This window comes from Hirundo rustica, chromosome 1 (genome assembly GCF_015227805.2).
Source record: "Hirundo rustica isolate bHirRus1 chromosome 1, bHirRus1.pri.v3, whole genome shotgun sequence".
Taxonomy (NCBI): domain Eukaryota; kingdom Metazoa; phylum Chordata; class Aves; order Passeriformes; family Hirundinidae; genus Hirundo; species Hirundo rustica.
This window is the reverse complement of record NC_053450.1, coordinates 125235089-125257502: the sequence shown is the minus strand read 5'-3', so window position 1 is coordinate 125257502 and position 22414 is coordinate 125235089. Positions and strand designations below refer to the sequence as shown.

At 37.3% G+C, this 22414-nt stretch overlaps 1 protein-coding gene across 1 annotated transcript in view; it reads right to left on the bottom strand.

Annotated features, from left to right (window-relative positions):
* Positions 1 to 4964: 4964 nt before the first annotated feature.
* The window catches only part of MACC1 (MET transcriptional regulator MACC1), a 43175-nt gene continuing 25725 nt past the window's right edge, over positions 4965 to 22414 (bottom strand). The window contains exons 2-5 of the mRNA XM_040061092.1: positions 17128 to 17242; positions 13043 to 15084; positions 10225 to 10413; positions 4965 to 5177 (exon numbers count right to left, since the gene is read on the bottom strand). Coding sequence (XP_039917026.1) covers positions 4965 to 5177; positions 10225 to 10413; positions 13043 to 15084; positions 17128 to 17242 — 2559 coding nt within the window. The remainder of the gene's footprint in view (positions 5178 to 10224; positions 10414 to 13042; positions 15085 to 17127; positions 17243 to 22414) is intronic.

Here is a 22414-nt window from a genome sequence, read left to right as displayed (position 1 = left end):
TTATAACACACAGAATTTAAAAATGAAGAGAAATGTGTATAAAGACATTGCTCATTTCTTGGTATTTACAGAAACATTATCTTTCACCTCATCGCCTCTTCCTCTGCTCTTCTCAGTCTTACAAAACCAAAATAAAATTCACACGGGATTCCAGTGGACAATATAATTTTGTTTATTTTGTTTAAAAATATATACTGTAAACTAAAAAAATAGATTATATACATATATATATACATTGGCAAGAAATAGAAAATGGCACTTTTCGTACTAAGAATAATCACAAGTTATTTGGATATCCCATAGTGTCTGTAGATATTTATTGGCAACAAAATTATCAAGAACAATGGTTATCACACACTAGACTAACATTTTCTTTACATATCTACAATAGTTTTAGGGCCTTGCCAGAGAATTTAACGGTTGGTGTCTCACACTAATGTGAAGAATATAATTTGCTGCATTCTGTTCCTGGGCATGGTGGGAAATATAGCCCTTTGCTCTCTGTTTTATTCCCATCTTTTCACAGGGATTCTTTGTATCTATGACACAAACACAACTAAACAGCATAGCTTTACATTCCTATTTGGTACAGCTGTCCATAGCTGAACAAGCTGCTAGATGATGAAGAAGCACCTGGATTTAGGTGGGAATACAGCATTGCCATCTGCAGTTCTACACAATTGCCTTTGTTATTTAGTAGGTCATTGTCAGCTGGATCATTCGCTGAGCCCAGAGATACTTTAGGAGTAGGTCTTTAGAGTCAGCTCAACACAACAAAATTGAGTTGCTCCTTTGGAATGCCTAGTGTTTGTTTTCCCAACAGCTTAGGTTTACAGAAAGGATCTGTGAAAATCGGGCTTTTTCATGAGAAAAAAAAAAAAAAAAATCCTAATAAACACTTGTCTGTTTCTTCACATTTTTCTGTTCTCAGTAGGAAGAAAGATGGCTGTTGCCTCCTCCCATTTTCTTCCACAGACAATTCCACAAAGAACACCCCATAACATGTAGCTTGGCCTTGGCACCCAGCCTGCTGCCTGGAGCCTGGCTTGGGGAGTAGCCCTTTACTTTTACTTTAAAAGAAACTTCCTTTTCCTTCCTTAAACCTCTGCTTTCCAAAAAAAGCAAGTGAAACCTAAGAAACTGAACCCTTCCCCACACCCAGCTGGAGGTCTGGAACTTCTGTGGGGAAGTAATTTGCCTTTTCTCTCCAATCCTGACTGTTACTAATTCAGAAATATGTCACTGCACTGTGTCATTAAATGGCATGAAGCCTATGCACTGCAAGATGAATGGCTTCCAACTTCACTGAAAAAACAGAATTTTTAGTATGCATGACAGTTTTCCTTGCCAGTGCCCACCGTGGAAGGTGTCTGCCCCACTCAGGTGCTGACTCAACCAAGGGAACCATGATTCTAGATTCCATGGGGAGGTGGAATCGTAAAACAACAGATGCACTCACAAATTTCATTTGCTCATTTGCTTAAGAAACGCCTAGTCAGAGGATAACAAGATGGAGGAAGGTGAGGGGGTTTTCTGCCTACAACTTCAAAGAGAAATGGAACTGGCTGACACAGCTGTTTTCTGCACAAAGAAATTAGGAAACCTGGAAACAGAGGGTCATTTAAGGCAAGGACCAGCGGCTGGTATTTTTCCTTGTCTCCTCCCAAGGAGCTGTTAATCTCATCTCATTTTGAAGAAACCCAAGAAAGTATGTGTGCAGGCTCATGGGAAAGCTGTTCTCTCTTGACAGGGTGGGAGGAAAAGAGAAAAGGTCAAGAACAGAGCGTGTTTACCTAAGCCATGTGCTCCAAGCTGTGTGTTGCTGTTGAGTGCAGCTGCTTTCACTCTGAGCTGGCATTTTGTGGTTTTGAATACTAGACCACTAAATAAAATATGGGGTTTTAATACCTTTTTTTTCTTTTTTAAATATATCCAGTGTGGGCTGCTAAAGTAAACAGAATATTGCACGAGTGCACATTGCGTTTATATGAGCAGAAGCTTAAAGCAAAAATGGGAGTGCAATTAGGAATCAAAACCAGCAAAGGCCCTGGAATACAGCACAACTACAGGCAGATGTAAATTTCCTTTTAAAGAAATATACTTGGAGGACCAGTTGCATAATTCTGCAAGCTAAGGAGAACACTGACTCACTGAGTCAATATTTGCTAAATTTGCTGGGCCAAATTCAACTCTTGTACAGGACAGAAAAAACTTTCAGGGCAAAGAAAGGGCCTGGCCATGAGAGTTACAGGCAACAGCCTCTGATCCCTGGGCCCTTCTCTTCCTGACCAGGACCACTGACTACCTTCTCAGGATGGATTTTCCTTCAGCTTCAAAGATTTTGCGCAGCTTTTCCTTTATATTTGATAAGCAGTAGACTTGTGCCATTAGGAATTGGTGCTTCTGGTAACTTTTTCCACACTTTTGACTAGTATTCATAACAGGAAAATATAGGACTGAACAAAGAAATTACTATATGTCCTATTGAAAAAGAAAGTAAAACCACATTTGCTAAAGAAATTAAGATGTGAAAAAAAGGATGGAAGCACAGACTCATCTTCAGAAACAGATGCAAGGTGAGTTGTTTAGCTGTTGCAGCCATGTTAACAAAAGAGAGGACAAAATGAAAGAAAAAGGTTTTAAAATTTGACTTAACAGGGTTTTAAGCAAGGGAGCATTGCCTGCTGGGATGCATGAAAGGTAGATAGTAAGACAACATAGTGAAGCTGAAAGATTTGCTTTGTGATCTCCTCTGGTATTTTAGCTCTGAGGAAGCAAAAAATATATTTCCCTGAGCTGATCTGGCGTGTGGCCTCTTGCACCACTACAAAATCCTGTACAGGTTTCACAGTCTGCTGTGAGCAGCAGGGTCTAAGGTGAAAGCAGATGCAGTCTGGGAAAACTAAAAACCCAAAATTCTCAGGGAGTTTTTAGCAGTTTTTAATATTTTGTATTTTAATATTTGCCAGTGGGGTTTTTTTACCTTTAAAGACGTCTAACAATATATTTAATACCTTTTCCTTACCTAGCAGCGCAAAAGAGTTGGACGACCTACTTTCACACCTTTCAAGGGGCTTGACTACCTGCAGAAGGAAGGACAAGCTGGCTCTGCATTGAGGTGCAGATCACAAGAGAAATTTATATTTTCTTCACAGCTCTTCTTAAAACTGTGTGGGAAAAGATATAAAATTGGTGCTGGCACCTGAAACAACAGGGAGCTTTGATAATCTGACTCCTTTCTCCCCACCTTTCCTTGATAAGCAATAGCAGATCAAGGAAATTCAGCCCACATGTTAGATCAATATATGGGCTGAATTCCTCATTGTCTTGCAAATCAAGGGCAAGACCTCTGAAGCCAGATAACTTGCATGAATGCTAATTCATTCAACTCCCTCATGCTAGAGGACTTTCTGGTGGATGAATTTGCCTATTACTCAGGCAAGTACTCCTTCCTCAGCCTCCTCTCTGAGCTGTGGGTACTTTGGGAAGGCTTAATGAAAATAGAAAAGAAAAAGGTTAGAGGAAAAGAGACGGAAAGAAAAATGTCTAAATGTAGTTTTACCTTAGAATCACAAAACCTCCCTTAGTAGAAGTTATTTAAGACAACAGAGGAAGCGCAGTTTCTGGACTGAAGTGCTGTTTTGTGGTACTCTTGAAAGAATTTGGCTTTGTCTTGTCAACCACAAGTGATGGCAGAATGCCAATTTTCTTTTCAACTGGTTGTCATGAGGGTTTGCTGATGTTTCTGAAGGAATGTTGAGAAAAGGAGCTCAAAATGGATTTAACTTTTTAGTGTACCACTTAACTAAAAATATATTTAATATGTTTAAAAAATTATATTAAAAATTTGGTCAGCCTGTTACTATTATTCAGCCTGCATTTTCTGTACATATAATAAGCTACTCAGTAATTGAAAAATTTTTACTCATAGCATCTAAGCAGGGTTCTTTTTAGAACGCATGGCTAGCAATAATTAATTGCTCTGTAAATAAATTAATTTTAAAAGCACCCCACTGTTAACTTTTTTTGAGAAAATAATAGCCATCTCCCATATCCAGTGAGGCAGAAGAAAACAATCAACAGACGGGGTACAAATTGTTTCCAGCCCTTGTACCTACAAAGTCTTCTTTCCCTATATATTTATATAAAAGCAACAGAACATAAAGAAGGCTTCCAGAATTTTCTGGAATTTCCATTCAGCAGAATGTAGTAAAAAAATGCAGAAATATAAACTAACAAAAATGCAAAAAGAGACAAAACTCTGTAGAGATACATCAACAAATAAATCAAAATCAAACACTTTTGAGATTTTATCTTCTGTCTCTCTTCCATTTGTTAAAATAGATACCAGAAGCTGTTTTGGAATAGCGCAGCGCACACCTATTTTTTGAGTGTGTGCAGAACACACCTATTCTTCCAGGAACAGTTACATTCCTGTGTTGTGAGACAATTAGAATAGTTTTTCCCAGATGAGGATGAAAGAATCTTACGGGTTTTTTTGTAGGGCGCTAAGCTGCACCCACTGAATTAGAACTCAGGGGTTTGAGCACCAAATATTAAATGCATTAAACATTTAGATTTTAATACTTCACTGAAAATAATGTAAACCTAGGCTCCACATGCTGAACTCATCCATGAATATTTCTGTTTTTAAAACTAATCTCAGCCTAGAAGTCAGTGCAATCAGAAATGGCTCCTTTTAGAAAATACCCCATAGAATACAAGTCATTTTTGTTGACCTCATTCGTTTAATTCCCCATTCTTTTCTTATTTACTCAGTAGCCACTAGCATGCTCTGGCAATCCATAGTTGAGAACTACAGGGCTAGATCCAACATCAACTCAGTTAAAACAAACTTCATTGTGTCATGCTCTACAAGTATCACTGAAACATAAATGTACACAAATAAACTTTACACAGGGGTATATTTTCTAACAGATTTCCAAAAAACATATTTTGGCCATCTACTCTTCCTCCATTTTGGAGAACGCACTTGCTCTTAACACCTCCATGCAATTCACAAGAATCAGAGCTCCAGTTAACTCTCGCCACTCTTTTGTTACTGGGTTTTTCATTTTATCCAAGGATGATTGCAGGTCTTGTAAGACGTCCCTGTAACCATCTCCATAATGGGCAGCCCAAGTGTAGAGAAAGTCATATGCAGGTTTCCACATCATCTGAAAATAAAGGGGGAAAAAAGATTTCGTGCCAGAAATTTAATTATTGAGAAGAATATAGATAAATAGTTGAAAAGTCATAGAAGGACAAAATAAGTGTTTAATCACTAGGCATGCTAAAAGGCTTTATAAAAAGAGGCATGTTGATATGAAAACTCCAGTAATCTTATTTACATTATTTCCATGAAAATCTAAAATTCTCAGAGAGGTAAATAATAGATAAATTTCTCATTCAGATGATTATCACCAAGTCAAAATATATCCTTGTCTGAAACTATAAGTCAAAAAACAGGACTGGAAGGAAAATACTTTTCATCTTTTGCAACGCATACACTCAGCAACAGTTTCCCTATGTGGTTGTGCTCTTGATGGCTACTGCCCCATTAATCAACATCTTACTATCCCTCTACTCAGCCTGGAAATTTTAAACACGCTTCCTACTTTTCAGAAAAGTTTTCTGACAAAAGCATCAGAAGCTTAATCTGGCTATTGCCGTAAAAGACAACAAAAAATGCTTCTAGGACACATCAGGATCACTAGGGGGGCTAAGGAGACTCCCCAACCTTTATGATACAGTGAGCAACATTGTGACACAGAATGAGGGAAGGGTTGAGGTGCTTAGCGCCTTCCTTGTCTCAAGCTGCAGTACCCCGACCAGCTGCTCTCTGGGTATCCATTCCACTGAGCTGGAAAACTAGGATGGGGAGCAGAATGAAGTCCCCTTAATTAATTTAGATTTGATATTAGGAAAAAATTCTTCCCTGAAACGTAGGGCAGGAATATTGGAACAAGCTTCCCAAGGAAATGGTTGAGTCACCATGCCTGGAAGTATTTCAAAGACAGGTAGGTACTTGGGGACATGGTTTAGTGGTGGATTTGGCAGTGCTGCGTTAACAGTTGCTCTAGATAATCTGACTGATCTTAGAGGTCATTTTCAACCTTAATGATTCTATGATTCTAACATGATTTATCTGTAAAATCTATTTTTAAGAAAGTGAGGAACACACCAAAACACTATAAAACAGGCAAGTCAAAATAATATTTTTTTTAAAAAACCAGGACTCTTTTTTTTTTTTTTTTCTGCAAGAAAAGGGTAGGTTACCAGCATTTTTTTGTTTGTTTATTTGTTTGTTTTTCAAACTACAATTTATTTAGTTTATGCCAAACAAATGGAGCAGATCCTTAGCAGGTGTAATTTGTCATTGGCCTAATGACATTAATTAAGTTATTGCAGCATGATTCAGATTCCAAGCTGGACTTTTATCTTTCAAATTGCTGACTAAATTTGCTCAGTTAACAAACAAAATAATTATTGGCCCAGCTATTGCTTTTCCAAATGTTTCTTGGGCAATCAAAATCCTGGTTTCCCTCTCCTCACTGGCAATAAAGGTTTTGCAAACAGCAATTGAGTTAACAGTTGCAGGGATGATGCAGAAATCCATTAAGAAACCCATGACTCTCCTAAAAGGTTCTGCCATTCACTGTTTTAACAGCAACATACTTATGTGTAGTAACAAATGTATATGGACTGATGACTGTACTTTTTTTTTTTTAATATAAACAAAAGTGACCAGGAAGTTGAGATTTTTTTAGCATCTTTTCCTCTTTTATCAAAAACAAAAACAGTTTCTATTTTATGGTTGTGAAGGATAATTCTGAAGGAAATTGGTTATTTCCTCAATATTATCTTATTAATTTATAAACAGTACACAAGATAAAGCTCTACTTCCTTGATTTAAGCTTTATCTCTGGAGGAACTGAGTAGGAGGAGAATTTCTTTGCTCATAGTTCTGAATTTTTCTCCATATTTTTGGGCTAAGATCTTTCAACTTACCCAAGACTGATTCTGTCATTGTTTCTATAAACATTTCCCTCAACTTCTGCTGCCATGCCCAAATGAAAAAAAAAACCTATTAAACTTACAGCCCCACAGTCTGATTAGTCTAGTCTAGTTTAAATTTACTGTCTCATAGTCTGATTAGTCTAGTTTCTACCTGGAATTTACATAATAAAAAAGCACCTATGCTTTCAGTGAATTTACTCATTTTAGGTCTAGAGGAGAGAAAGATATCATAATTTACCCAGATGGATGGTGCCTACTTTTTCCTTTAAGCAAGTCTATCTTAAGTCATAACCATAAGGTTACAGAAGAAGAGAAAAGGACATTGGTGGTAGATGGGAAGAAGGAGATTGATGAGTTTGGGGGGGGCGGGGTTTAGAGACACTAAGTTGAAAGTAATTTTTTAATGTACTACTCTAAATAATAGATATTATAACATATTTTAATGAACTAAAGCAGGTCACTACTGTTGTATTTATGCAGGGACCAGAAAGTTTCTGTATTTCTATTTTTAGCTTGATAGCCAAAGAAGCCAAAAAGAGAAGCTGGTATTTCCTACAAGACAAGTTGGTGTCTCCTGAAATTCTGTTACTGGCTATGCTTTTTCTGTGTTTCTTTCTTCCTTTTCTTCCTTTCCTGTTAGACTAGGATATTTAAAGAATGCGGGTACAGTCTTCTGTCTTCATAGAATGTGAAAAGACAATATGGAAAGATGTTATGCTTTGACTTATGCTGAAAGTCAGTCTGACATTTTAATAAGATAATTGGCTGAAATATCCTTAAATACAAACCTTGGTTTCCTCTAATCTATCACAACTGATTTTTTTTTTTTTTTTTTTAATCTAAGACAAAAAAAAAAAAAAAAAAAAAAAAAAAAAGAAAAAGGAAGGGATCAAAAAGCTTAACAAACTGGTCACCACCATTGATGCATAATTAACTCAGCAATAATCTACATATTCATCACATTAAACTAGTACTGCACACACAGCAATGGTTCTAAAGCAAGTTCTTCTTCACATCCATATATTCTAATGCAATGGGAGTGAATTACATTCAAAAATTCCTGAATTATACCAAAGCAGAATCTCAGGTGAAATATTAAATCACTGCAGTATCCTGGTCAAGTCTCATCTCAGCTCTGTGCATGAGTTTTCCCTCTTTCCCACTCTCCCTGCTGAGTACACAATAATTATAACAACATACAATGTTCTCTGAAAAAATAGAGTGTACTGTATTACGGGCTTTTAATTATGATTAATTTTACTGCACTATGTTTTGTCTGCAGACATTGTCACTGAAAGGCAGAGAATTTTCTGGGTGGTTTGCCATAAAAATAATGCAAAAAACTCTTGAAAACAAATGAGAAGGATGTATGAGGTAGAAGATAGGCTTCATGGAAAATCAAAACCCATTTAAAGCAAAGTAAATGTTTATTTATGAATTTTCTTAATGACTAAAAATAAATAGGTATGATGCTGAAAAAACAGTTCTAAGATCGTTTTATTTCTACTGTCTATTAGCAAAGGGAAAACATTCCCAAATAACATGTTGTATGTTGTTCATGTAAATAATTCCTTCTTAGAAAGCTGGGAGTTTGTTAGCCAAACACAGAAAGCTTAGTAACTAGGAAAAAAATATAGGAAATAAAACAAGCCACTGTCTAACAGTAAAAAAGAAAAAAACCCAAGACAGTACACATGGGACTGGAAAGGCTGATAATGTTATGAGATGAAATTGGAGGAAGACTTAAGTACCCAGAACAGAAAAATATACACAAAATAGCTCAAAAAGAAAAACTGGATCTGAGAAGGAGGCAGTGATTGCAAACAACAATTATAGAAAAAAAAAATATTGAAAATTGCAGAAGCACGTAAGTAAACACATAGAATTTTGATCAAATATTGACTATGGAGAGAGGGCAGAGCATTCAAAAGGAATAAGAGGTAGCAGTTCATGATTAGAGCAGAAATATCTTGATAATTCTCACCAAGTAGATGAAAATGAGATGACAGATTCACTGGATTCAGACAGTCAAAAGGAGAATATGTCTGTCAGGGAATAAGAAGAATCTGCTACATGGAAATAAAAAAAGGAAGAAAAAATTATCTGGAGTAGTTGTGAACTTGTGAATGGGAAACAGCAATTCTTTTGGAATTATGAGGTGGGAAAGAGGGAATGCAGTCTGGATCATGTACATTACCTGCAATAATCAGGAGATGATAGTATAGGCAGAAGAAGAGTCAAGCCTGAATGTAAGCTTCCAGTCAGAAAGATCATTCAGCAACGTTCATAAAAAAGAGATTTTCAGAGTAAAAACCAATCTGGAACCTAGAAGTCACTGGCACGCATCTCTGTGGGAAAGAATGGACCTATTGCATGCTTTGGTGTTAGAGGAGAGAAGAGCAGGAGGTAACCTGGTTGCCCAGGCAAAGGTATGCCAGGGGCAGAGGCTGACCCTTAGCTCAGCAGGGTGGACAAGCGTCCACCCCAAGTTGTGCAGCGTATCTGACAGTGCATGGATGCTATGAGTCTCTCTGGTCACCTCAAACGGCACTAGAGTTCTCATTAGGCACCTAAATTGCTCCTTAGATGTGAATGCACAAATATACATCTGAGAGGATAAACTGACTTTTATACAGAACTCAAACTTCTCTATAAGAAAAGTGCTTTACAGGCAAAAAAAGAAGAAAATACAAAAAAAAAAAAAAACACAACAAAACAAAACCACAAACAAACAAAAAACCACATCATGATCTACCTGACAAACTATAAACTTAAAGCATAGATTTGCCACATTCTTATATCAGAAGTAAAATTGGTGTCAGGGCTTCCAACCCCTTCTCATGCTACTCAAGCTAAATGATAACAACGGATGCACTGGCACAGAAAAGTATTAATGACAGAAGTCAGCTTCCTTTTTGTGGAAATACCAAAAGCTGTACAGATTGTGATTAGAAGTAGCTCCTGCAAGGACCAGCTGGTCTTCCTCACTGTGTCTGAAATGACAGCAGAGGTGTCAGTAAGGTTAACAAGTGGACAGGACAATAAAAAAGGATTGAATGGAACCCTGAATCTCAAGACAGGGACTGAGACCTTCACTGGAAAGTGCAAAAGGAAAGAAGCCTGCAAAACAAGGAAGAAGGAAGGTCCCTGGCTGTGCTTGTGCAGAGGAGGAAATGTGCATGTTCTCTTACACCAGACCCTTACCTCCAGAGCTACTGCTCCATTTTTCCCTTGATGGGGCACTTCGTAAGCCTCTATTTGCTGCTTTGTGAGTCGGGCTAGCTTCTCCGCAAGCTCCCGCCAGTTTTTGCCAAGCTTGACAGCTGAAGTCAAGATGATGGTGTCCTGGGTAAGACGTGCCACTAATCCCTGGCAATCTATTTTCAAAAGTGCCTGCAACAATGATTTTCATCAGTGATCCTTCACCAGTAATTTCAAACAGAACATTTTAATTTAATTTTATAGCACTATTCTGTATTTCTACACAAACAAGAAAACTTTTTACTTTTGTGTTCTTACAAATATTTGGGGTTTTTTCCTACAAAATGGTGTTGCCCACACTTTCAGAGGAAAACTGCCCACGAGCTTAAGAAAAAAATCAAGCTGGCAGTCAGCTGCTTCAGCATTCCCGTGTCAAATGGGTCAAATTACAGATTCTGCAAGAAAAACATACTTCTCCAACAACAACAACAAAACAAACAAACAAACAAAAAAATTAGCTTCTTAGAAGTATGACATGAAACTTGAAAACCACGTTAGAGCACTGTTGTACTAAGGTGTGGTCCTTCATCTAGGGCTTTATATGGAAAATCACTGATCACATTGGCCAGCACCTTTTGATTTACTCCTCCCACAGATCTAATAATTTTTTGGCCATTAAGGAGAAAAGCAAACATGAAACCTTTTCCTCCTCCTTGCCAAATAAGCATTTAATGACACTCAAATTAAAATGGTTGAAGGAGTAAAACCTTGAAATGTAGATATGTTGCATTCTCCTTTCTTTATTTGTTTGGAAAAGAGCTAATGGGAAAAATAAATATTGGTTTGGGTTTTTTTCTTCTCAAATTAACACCAAAATATTCCACTGAAACTGTTGAGGTTTTCAGGGAAAAATCAAGAGCAAAATGCAGAAATTTTCCTTGTTTTTTTTTTTTTTTGTTGTTGTTTTTTTTGGGTTTTTTTGTTGTTGTTGGTGGTGGTGGTGGTGGTTTTTTTTGTTTGTTTGTTTGTTTTTGTTTTGGTTTTTTTTTTTTTTTTTCCCTCCTGATTTTTACTGGAATAGCAAGCATTTCTGCAGAAATCAGACATACATGTGATTTAATTTTACAGTATTAGCCAATAAAAAATCCTCACAGCAAACAAGAGAATTTTGGTATACAAAGTAGTGAGAAGCTGACAAAATTGTACAAAATTCCCCTAAACTGGAAGCAAAGTGGCTCAGTTTGTGTTTGCTCTTTTAAGCAAGAACCCTATCTTAAAAAAAAAAAAAAACAAAAAAAACCCAAAAAAAACCCCAAACAAACAAAAAACAACAACAAAAAAAACCAACCTGAAAATTCTACCCAAAACCTACATGGATGACATCTAGATTTAAATCTAGCTTACAAAGACAAGGATCTGCATTGGCACTTCCTAGCAGAACTATATAAATCTCACAAAACAGAACACTGAACAACCTGGTCTGGTGAAAAGTGTCCTGCTCATGACAGGATGGCTGGAACAAAATGATTTTTAAGTTCCTTTCCAACCCAAGCCATTCTATAAGCTTAATCTAATTATGCCCCACTTTTTGCCTTTTTGTAATGAACTCTGTTTCACTGTATTCAGTTAAAAGTTTGGACAATTTTCACCTTTAGGTCCCCCTCTCCTTTTTGTAAAGAGACATGACAGACTTTGCCATACTTCATACTGGTTCAGTTTTATTCCACAAAGGTTGATGTGCTCTTAAGAATTGTAAGTAGCCACTGCTACCAAAATTTTCTGAATCCTGCTGATATTCCTGTCAACACTTCAAAGGGAATGGACTAGTTATGAGAAGCAAACTCAGTGGAGGTTTACAGCTCAGGATAGTCAAAAGGCTTTAGATGAATAGCTACAATGTGAGTTTTTAAACATCCATTTTGTAATATTTTCTTTTCTTATCAGATATTTAATTATCTTCTGTTCCTTAATAGGTTGGTCAAGTTTTTTTTTTCCTGTCAGAGCCAAGGAGAGTATTAAGTGACCATTCATTTCAAATTAATTTGCACACAGATCAGTAAGTAAATTAGGATTGTTAAGAGTGCAACTTATAAACTGGAAGTAATTAGAATCAACTTTTGATTCACATTTGACAGTATTTAGTCACATAGAAGTTGTCTGACGGCTTCCAAATGAGGTCCATGGAAATATATACTGAAATATCTTTCTCAAGCCACTACAACATTGACTGTGAAGTTGTAAGGTGTGGATAGAAAATCTTGCGCTCAACATTTGGATCGAGATGTCCCTTTTAAACATATGAAGCTAAGTTAGATATCCAACTTAGCATAGACAAATGTCTAGATAGATAGATATAGACATATACAGACATAGATATAGATAGATGCAGATATAGATGTAGATATAGATGATATCTATCTATATTTATGAATGTATAGTGGAATTCCCACAGTATAATAATGTTACTTAATAATTTGCAACAGGAATATGAATTTCTCAGGAAAGCAATTTACCAAGACAAAAGAAAAAACTATTTCAATGGTGGCTATTTAAAAACCAAAAAAGTCATCTTAGTCAACCTGCAAAATGAACATAGCTCCTGGAGCATTAACAGAAGATTGTTCAGAATTAATTGATCAAAGCGTTATTCTTCATAAGAGATGTATCTTCCACCGATTGGTGTCTACAACTTCTAGTAATATATTCAGGTTTATAAAGATCCTGCAAGGATACAGAATCATGTTTTCTTTTTCCTACATTATACTGAGTAGTTTCTTGGCAATACATTCCCAATAAGCCAGTTAGTTCATGCAATACTTACAACAATGAGTTCATAAAGAAATAATCTCTTTTTTTTGTTAGCATGGCAGTCTTGCTTCATCTTCTTCACAACGTGTGCAACTCTTTCTGATTCTTTATTAATATGTGCCTCATTAAAGTCATCCAAAGACATATGTGAGTATCCCAACACCTCAGCTAAAGCTCTCCAATCATAAACATTCTCTGATACTGTAGATAGGACTACTGAGTAGATATAAGTCAATTTTTTGAATGGCAATGCAATTTGTTCCACAAGATTCTTGGTTGTTAGCTCACTATCAGCAGTGTCCATAGCTTGTTCTTTAGAAATCACTTTTACATTTTTGCAATGTACAAGACCAATCTTTCTTCTGAGAACTCCCACATACCACTCTTTCATTTTAGTTTGTCCAATGGCTTTAACTTTATCTTCACCAAGCAGTGCTATTGTGTCTCCTTTAAAATATTCCAGCAAATAGTCAATCTTGTTTTGACGCAACACAGTTTTCAAAGCCACTGCATAAGTATTGACACTCAGACTTTTGTCTTGAAACTTTGGATATTTTATTGTTGGTATCAAAAGCCATGGTGCAGATTTGATTTCTTTGCGGTTTTGTAGGCACTTTGGCCTATTAATAATTCCAGTTAATTTTGGAGCTGGATCAGGAGTCGTAACATGGAACTGTGTTACTTGACTACTTTTCAAGATTTTAATCTGAACAAGGAAAACAAAGAAATGCATCTCCCTGCATCCGAGCATGGAAAACAGGAATTGTTGGCGGACCATTTCACCAGTTTTCAACTCCTCCTTTTTAATGTTTTTGCTTTGATCATCCATTTTTACTTGAAAGTCTGGATCACAGGATATCAAAGAAATGTTTAGATCTTGTGGCTTTTCAAGCAGAAATGTATGCTTTCCCCACAGCTGAAATACCACAGGAGGCATACTTTTCCCCCCTTTTTTTATATCACAAATTGTGAGTCTTCCTGGGATGTAGTTATGACCAAAGACTGTAAAAACTGCTGTAAAAGATGGATGAATATATTTGGGACCATAAATTCCAACTGAGACTGTTCTATCAACATAGTCCCACACATTAGTTGCTGGAGACTGGATTTTGCTTGCTTGTATGGCAATCACTGCATACATCACATGACTTAGGTCCGTTAGCTTTACTTGTATGGTATCTTGATAAATATAGCAGTTCTCTAGCTTCTTAAAAGGTCCTTCTTTGCTCAGACTGAAAAAACACACAATGTCGCTCATAACTTGGCTGAGCGGATCATTCTTCACTTTAGCCGCTACTTTCACTTCTAGGAAAATGGCTTTGCTCGTGTTGAGATTGCTCAGTGTAAGTTCTATCAGAGGGCTTACTGTGCTGGACAGCTCATTGTTGCATGACAATGGAGGGTTAAGGATAGCCTTTAAACCAACTTCTTGGAATTCTCCTGGTAATACATGACCCACAGGGACATGAATGTTGATATCTGAGTCAGGTAGCTGTACTGAACCCCCTTCGTGGTTCAGTTTACAAACTACATGAATGTCTGTAGCTTGCGTTTGCGCCCATCCAGGGCTGTGGCTCATGGCTTCTAAATCCAGGCAGGACCGCGTGAGCTGTCGGTGACACAGCCAAGCCATTTTGTAGGCTTCACGGTCACTTTGAAGCCATGTCATATCAGAAGCTGTGGCTTTTTGAGGTGCTGTCTTGTGAGGATTAAATCTTCGGTTATCGACTATATCCAGGAAGTCAGAGACACTCATGGATCGTCCAGATCTTCTTGCTGAAGTCTTTCTTAGGAGACAGTCAATATCCAGCTCATCGCCTGAGGAATCCAAAGAGTCTCTATTGCTAGAAATTTTAGAGAACAAATAAGGTTTTTCCTTTAACAAGGAAAGACGTTTATTATTTTCATTTCTGTTGGAAGCAGCTATGTCATGTACAAAAGGGTTGGATCCTGACAGTTCATTCCAGAAAGGATTAGTCTTGGAAACAACTTGGGCATGTTGTTTGAATACACCAGGCCAGTCAATATCCAAATTGAGTTTACTTTCATTGGCATCTGTTTAAAAGAAAAAAGAATCATTTCCTAAAGCGCAGAGGCTTGAGAGGTTCCATTCATGTCCAACTAATACTCTGCTAAACTAAGAGGTAACTAAATTTTCCTTCTCAAATACACATAGATAATTTCTGTACTTCAGGTTTCTAAACAGTATCGATTTAATTAAGATTTTTTTCTTAATAGGAAGAGTGCTAACAAATTAGTGCTGAATAACAAATTGGTGTTGAAGGATGTAAAGCATCTTTGAGGTGTTGATCATAATCAACTTGTATGATTATTAATTGGCTTTGAGTATGATAAAGTTCCATAAGGTTCAAACCATTATATTCCATTAATCTTTGGCCTCTTACAAAATGCTGTGGATTTATTTACTTTGTGTCTGTCTCTTTGCAAAGATTAAACAACTGCAGTTTCATCTTTCAAACACTGCAGACTGTACAGATAAATGCGTTACTCAAGATTCCTTTTCATGGCAGTGTATGTGCATTTAACTGATAACAGCACTCTTATAAATTATCTCCATGTATGAGGAACTTTTTATCTCCATGAGGAACTTTTTTAGCTTTCCATTAGAAAACAATAATTGATATAATTTATGAGACCTGGTACAGCTTGAAGTTTGGAGAGAAATGATTGTGTGACTACTAATTTTCTTAGATTGCATTTAAATAGACAAATACAGGTGTATAAGTGATATTTTCTTATGTTTTCTAATAAAAATGTTCATTATTAGCAGTAATATCTATTTTTTCTGAAGAAACATCCTTACATCCTTACATTTTATATTAACAATTGTTCAGAGAAGCTAGTTTACCATTGATGGCAACTCACCCTTCTTGCAATGGACTATTTGCAACCTTTTATGCTAAGGGTTTCTAGTATTTCACTTTGCCCTTTTTTCCTATATACAGAGGCTATACCATCCCTTATTTATACATTCTTGCAGAGTTTAAATTTTAGAGGGAAAAGTCATTATATCTATTTTTTTTTCCATATCTATAGCTTACATTATTACACTTTCCACAATACTTTCCATTTCCAAGGCTACGCTATATTGCTCAAATGCAAGTATGACAGTGTATACACCCACAAAAAGAAATTTTAAAAAAATAAATGTTAGTACTTCTCTTTTTGTTTCCTTTTTCAAATTGTAATAAAAAAGCCAAAACCATGAAGTCTTTCCATGGTTCCAGAAAATTGCCAGTTTGGAAGTACCAAGGTAGAATTTACCTGTTTGCCAGCTGCCTATCTACAAAGCTCTAACATTGTCTTAACATGAGCCCTCCAGGTGAGCTGCCAGGGGGATTAAGCCCAGAGGCAGCCTCCTTTTCCTCTTGCCTTGACCAGGGTCACCAGAGAAGGATACATTGTTCTACCACCCACTGAAAATCTCTTTTGTCTCTGCCCATAGGCCAAAATCTTCTCTTGTGCTGTAATGTTATTATAGTCAAATCAGTATTGCTTATTAAAAATATAGATTAACTAACCCCAATATAAACATAAGCATTTTCTTTGAGTTTTTTTCCTCATCCTGAAGGCCGTGTTTCTACAAGAAAAATGAGAGCAGAAAACTGTCAGAGCCTGAGTCCCTAGGACAGACACTTTCTCATGCCAAAGCAAGAGCACAATTACTGGGGTGCAGCATGCAAGCAAAGAAATAATTCCTGCTCCACAACTTACACAGCAAGTGTCAGGCTTGCTGATGTATCTGCTACTGGACAAGAAGCTAAGAGAATGACTGCCTTGTGGAGGGCAAAGTTTTCTCAGCTTTGGGGTTAAAACAGGATGGAGATTAAATCAACTGTGCCAAGACTCCAGTTTTTAAATAAAGCCAACTTCAAAATTACCCTGCCTTCATGTTCTTAAAATCCTAAATTAATCTAGTTTGGCTAAGAACTTCCTCTTCTCTTCCTCACCTTGACCCCCAGTAATGTAACATTAAAGATTTCAACTCTTCTTCCTGACTTGCCTGACCCAGAGTTTGGCAGAACTAAAGACTTTTGTTGGAGAGCCTTAGTACAGGAAATAACAGAAGAGCCATACTGTAGCTGTCTGAAGGTGTCTGGTCATCCACATCAATCAAAGTCCCCTCTGACCGGCTTCGTGGAATTTCTCCACTGCTTAGGGAATCTGTTCCACTACTGGAAGAATTTTCCTCCTAGAAGACAGTTAAGCATATAAAACATCACCAAGTATGCAATTTGCAAAAAGGGAAACTGTTGAGCTTAATTCCTGTAGTGTGACATGAAAAAAAAAGTGAAGGCATAGCTTATGAGTAAATTTATGAACTCTGACCAAGCATGTCAAAATCCTGAGTCTTACAATCATATGTACATCATATGTACATCAAACCCAATCATATGTGCATCAAAGAGCTGCAACACAATATGATACGCCAGGCCATAGTGAAGTCCAATAACTCACAAAATTAAGTGTCTTGCAATTGGAACTGAGCCAATTACACAATAACTTCCATTCAGGTCTTGAATAAAACTTTTTTTTAAAATAAAATAGATATCCCACCTCCTGTTTTCAGGTAAGTTTGAGTAGAATTATTAAAGGGTCTAGGTCTGTTACTTTCCATGCCAATTAATAGAAAGTATTTTCATCCCTTTCTGCTTTATTATTCTTCTTATATGCCTTCCTGAAAGAAGATCAGGTCAGATTTCCTTTTAGTCAGTCTAAGAATGAGTTAAAGTATCCTTTCTTAGAGACTATACCAGCACAGCAACAGCCTAAGAGAGGATATTCAGGTCTCTCTTCTTCCTTCTTCTGGCTGCAAGAAGTTCTGTTTAATTTTGGTGCAGTCCCTTTTGAGGCAGGCAACAGAAGCATGAGCCCCTCAAAGTACATTGTCTAATGCTGAGGAAAGCAGGAGTTGTTGTGCCTCCTACAGAAAGAGGAGTTACAGAAGTTTCAAGCGAGCATTTAGTATCCTACATGCTGCAATTACTGTATCCCAGAAACAGAAGCTAGAGAAATTCAATGAGAGATCTTTTGTGCCAAACAGCTCTTCAAGTTAGTACTAAAAAACAAGACATCACCTACTGACTTTCCAAGAATCCCCTCACACATCCTATACATAGTGAGATATAAATGCTGATGATCAACAGATATATTAAGATGTCTGGGGAAAAAACTGAGACAAAAACAAAAAGAAAACAACAAAAAATACAAACAAACAAAACAAAACACAACACACACACACACAAAACAAACAAACAAAACCACACACACACACCAAAAAAAAAAAAAAAAAAAAAAAAAAAAAAAAAAAAAAAAAAAAAAAAAAAAAAGAGGGAGGAAGAGAGAAGGAAAAAATCCAGAAAGTTTTTGGTTCATACATAGGATACCATAGTCAGCTTTGTTCAGGAGTGTGAAATACTGTAGCCTGGTAGCCTGTTACTCCTGCAGCATACAGACATTGCAGTCTAAGAAGATTTAATTTTATCATATTTAAAATGAAGGAAAAAAAAATTGGGCCTGTTTAACTGCGGCTGTAAGAAGAAGGAATTTTCAGTTCCAGTTCTAACAGGTGAGTTATGGGAAAAGAAAGCATATTTTATATCCAAGCATTACTGCACAGAAAGCAGAAGCCTGCTGCTTGTTTTCATTGTACAATGCCATGGTTTAAGATATCTCATTTCATCACTGCAAATGTAAATTGGTACTTTTTGCTCTTACCACAAGAGGTACCTTCAGCTAGTGGCAGTCTGTTCAGGTGCTGTTTTGTACACAAGCAACCTGCAAGACTGAGGTCAGGCAAAGCTCAAACAGTCATCCAGCACCTCCAAGGGCTATATGGACTTTCAGGTTCCTTGGTTACCAGAAAGCTCTTTAATTTGGCCTTTGGAGTACTGATTTGGTAAGGCTAGCCTCCAATGCCAATACATTCTGGCTTCTGCTACTACTATGCCACCAGAACAAAACTGGAAAATAAAATGCTTCCTTAATTGCAACACCATTAATTCCGAGATATGGCATTCCACATCTGTATAAAGATGTCACCATTTCACCTGTCACAGATAAGTGAGTACATTTGATGGTATATACAGACTCCTTCAAAGGAAATGAATTTTGCTTTGCTGCTGCATCTCAAAATGTTGAAAACCAGAACGTATTGTATAAACATGCAAGATTTTTTATCTCTGCTTCTATATACACACTGTGGATGTTTAATCATGCCAGCATACAGTATCCATAGTCTAAAATCTCAATAATTGTGCAAAAAGTTAAGTCTTCATCTTACAGTACCAGTGTACTTGCTGCCAGCACTAATCTCTGACTGGAAATTTACTGATAATTCACAAGCGCATTTACGAACAGTCCTTAAATAGTTAAAACACATTATTTCAGTAGCTGCATAAAGTGGGAGGCAGTAAATAGGGATGAAGAAAGGGCACAAGAGTGCAAATGTACAGAGACTAAGAAAGGAAACCCACAGAGAAGGGAGAAGAAGAGAGGAAGGAAGAAAGAAAAACAATCTCTTTACACAGGGGGATTGTATTGAAAGAAACATGACAACAAGACTGCATCTGGAAGTTTTTTTTAAACAATAAGGACTTCTACAAATAGAATAAACCATTTCCTAAAAGTTCCTTCTGGGAATTCCTCAAAATGTTCATCACTAGCCTGGCATAAGATAGAAAACACAGATACTGAAAAGGAAAACCACTCTCAAAAATAACCCTCTACCCGCATGAAAGCATTTCTTGGTATGATGAGGGATCCTTTGTGATTGACTCATGTTTTCAGGCCAGCCAAGCAGAGGATGAGAGAAGGGGGGATATATAAACATTCCTGGGCAGAAGATGACCACATTTGGCCAGCATGTCAAGGGATGTGGGAAATGCTGTGGACAAGCTGTATACACACCCCTGGGTACTGGGCAATACCCTCCTGCACAAGGTTACATGAGCTGACACCAGGGTTGGGTCCCACCTCTTCTCTGTTCCAGCCTGAGTGCTGGGAATGGCTAAAGGCCCAGTTTCTTTCTATGGGACTAAGAAAATAAGAAAACCAAAAGCTTACCCTTTTTCCATGGATACATTCTATGATAAAATAACATCCCAAATTAAACTTTTGATAGCACAAACCTATTAAGTAGGAACTTACCTGAACAAATTCTAAAGAACAGTCATTGACAAGAGAAGTGAGATCGATTCATGTGGGATATACAGCCATACTTATCAACATCAAAAGAGAAAGGTATAAAAAGCTTTTGATGCAAGAAGAGGGAGCTCTGTATAGGAAGAACCAGAGACCAAGCTTTTCATTTGCTGTAGCAACTGAATAAGAAAGAAAGATGTAAACAGACAAGTGTTTAATGGTGCAAGGAGTTCTTTGACTGATGGCATGTCAACTCAGAGTGGGAAGTCAGGAGGGAATGAAGAAGTGGAGGTTGGAAAGAGATCAGCTGTGGAGGTGACCAGTGAGTGAACCTGAGTGACTGCTGAGAGATGTGACACTTTTTGTATGAGGGCAAGCAACTGTTAGCCAGGTGTGTTCTGCTGGGGATTGCTTGACCCATGCAACCAGGACCCAGAGCGCTGCTGGCAGCACTGTTACAGAGGAAAAGAAATGCACTAAATGCCAAAGAGGAAGAAAAAAAGTCTTGGGTAGAAAGTTCAGTTTGACAGAGTCAGGAGACAGATTTGCTGTAGACGGCATTTTTGCTGCGTAGAATGCCTCCAGAAATTTCTTCCACGTCTTTCAAAATTCAAGTGCACTTTTTTTTCCCAGACTCACTACCAAAAAAACCCATATCCTGTTGTGCCTAAAACAGTGGTAATGAAGAAAAATAAAAAAAGCCCAAAGGCAAACCCTTTCCCACTGCCTTTGCCTTAAAAATAAGAGAGAACACATCCCATCCTATTGGGTTTTTTTAAGTATCAACATCCCAGAGCAAAACACTAGCAATTTATATTCCATTCTATCTTAATCTTTTTCAAAAGCATCTTTTGGTAAGAGCAGAGCTCTCCTGTGGCCATGTCTCCTCATGGACTTCTACATGTTCCCCACAGCCAGTGCCACCCTTATTTGAAGAGATTCATGGCCTTTGTATCCTGAGGGTGAAGTTTATGCATTAGCAGTGACAGAGCAAGAAACAGACACGGGTGATGATGATGTGTCTCATTCCCCAGGCTCATTTTTGGGTTAGATGGGGGAAAATAACTTCCTACATATATAGGTTGGGTTGTTAGACTTTCAAGTTTCTTTCTGAAAAAGGAGAAACATAAATGCAGCAGAATGTTAAATAAAATGCTCCTCGTCTAACCAAATACTGAGTATACTGCATTATTTAAATTCTATTATATAGAGAGGAGAAAAGGAATTCTAAAGAGAACGCAATACACAGAAGAGGGATTGTTTCAGAAGTACTGCACAACACCAACAAACTTAAACCACTGACCATTCTCAGCAGATAAACATATTTTTGAGTAAACATCAGCTACAGCAATAAGCCATATTTTAACTGCCCCTTGGCTCTTGAGTCCTAGAACAGCATTATGCAGCTCAGAGTTCAATGAGAGGCTCTTGGACCCGAGTTGCTAATCTTTGATTTCAGAGCTGTACCGTGGTACTGCAGGCAACAGCCTACAGCATAGCAAATGGAACATTCAGCGGAAGTGAGGAATTCTTAGATTCATTTTAGTCTGGTGCATGTGAGGCAGTCAAGGAAATGTATTTGTATCTCACTTTGAACAGAGACAAAATTGGCTTTTAATGTTCAGTATTGAAAGTACTTAACCCCTAACGTGCTAATACTCAGCACCAACATTAATGATTTAGTATGACCCAATACCTTGCCATTTTGACTGTAATTGTAGAAAGGAATTTTCAGTAAATATATCTACTTGTTTACTCTGTTGTTAAATAGTTGTCAAGTTTGGTACCTACTTTTTCAATGTTCTGAAAATTTATCACCCTGTGGGAGCAGCAGAGGCATTCACACTGAACCCAGGGCTTAGATTTTCTGCAGATCAAACTTTTGTCTGAATGGCTGCTTGGAACTGACACAATCACTGCTCATAATACTTCACCTGAGCTGCAGCTAAAGGATAGAGCTGGCACTCTCAGCGCAACAAAAATGGGAATTGAAATGGGTCATCCTCTCAGTAGGTTTCCACTGTTTTGCAGGTGGGTTTTTATAGCCTCTGCTCAGGTCTGCATAACCCAGAACTGACTGCTTTTCAGCCTGTTTGGGAAGCACTATGCAAATAAAAATAGCTACACCGTAGACACTCCCTCCACAAGACAAGTATCCTTCCTTCCCTTCCACATATCTACACTTCTAAAACTGCTTGTTAGAAGCATAAGTGTATTTATT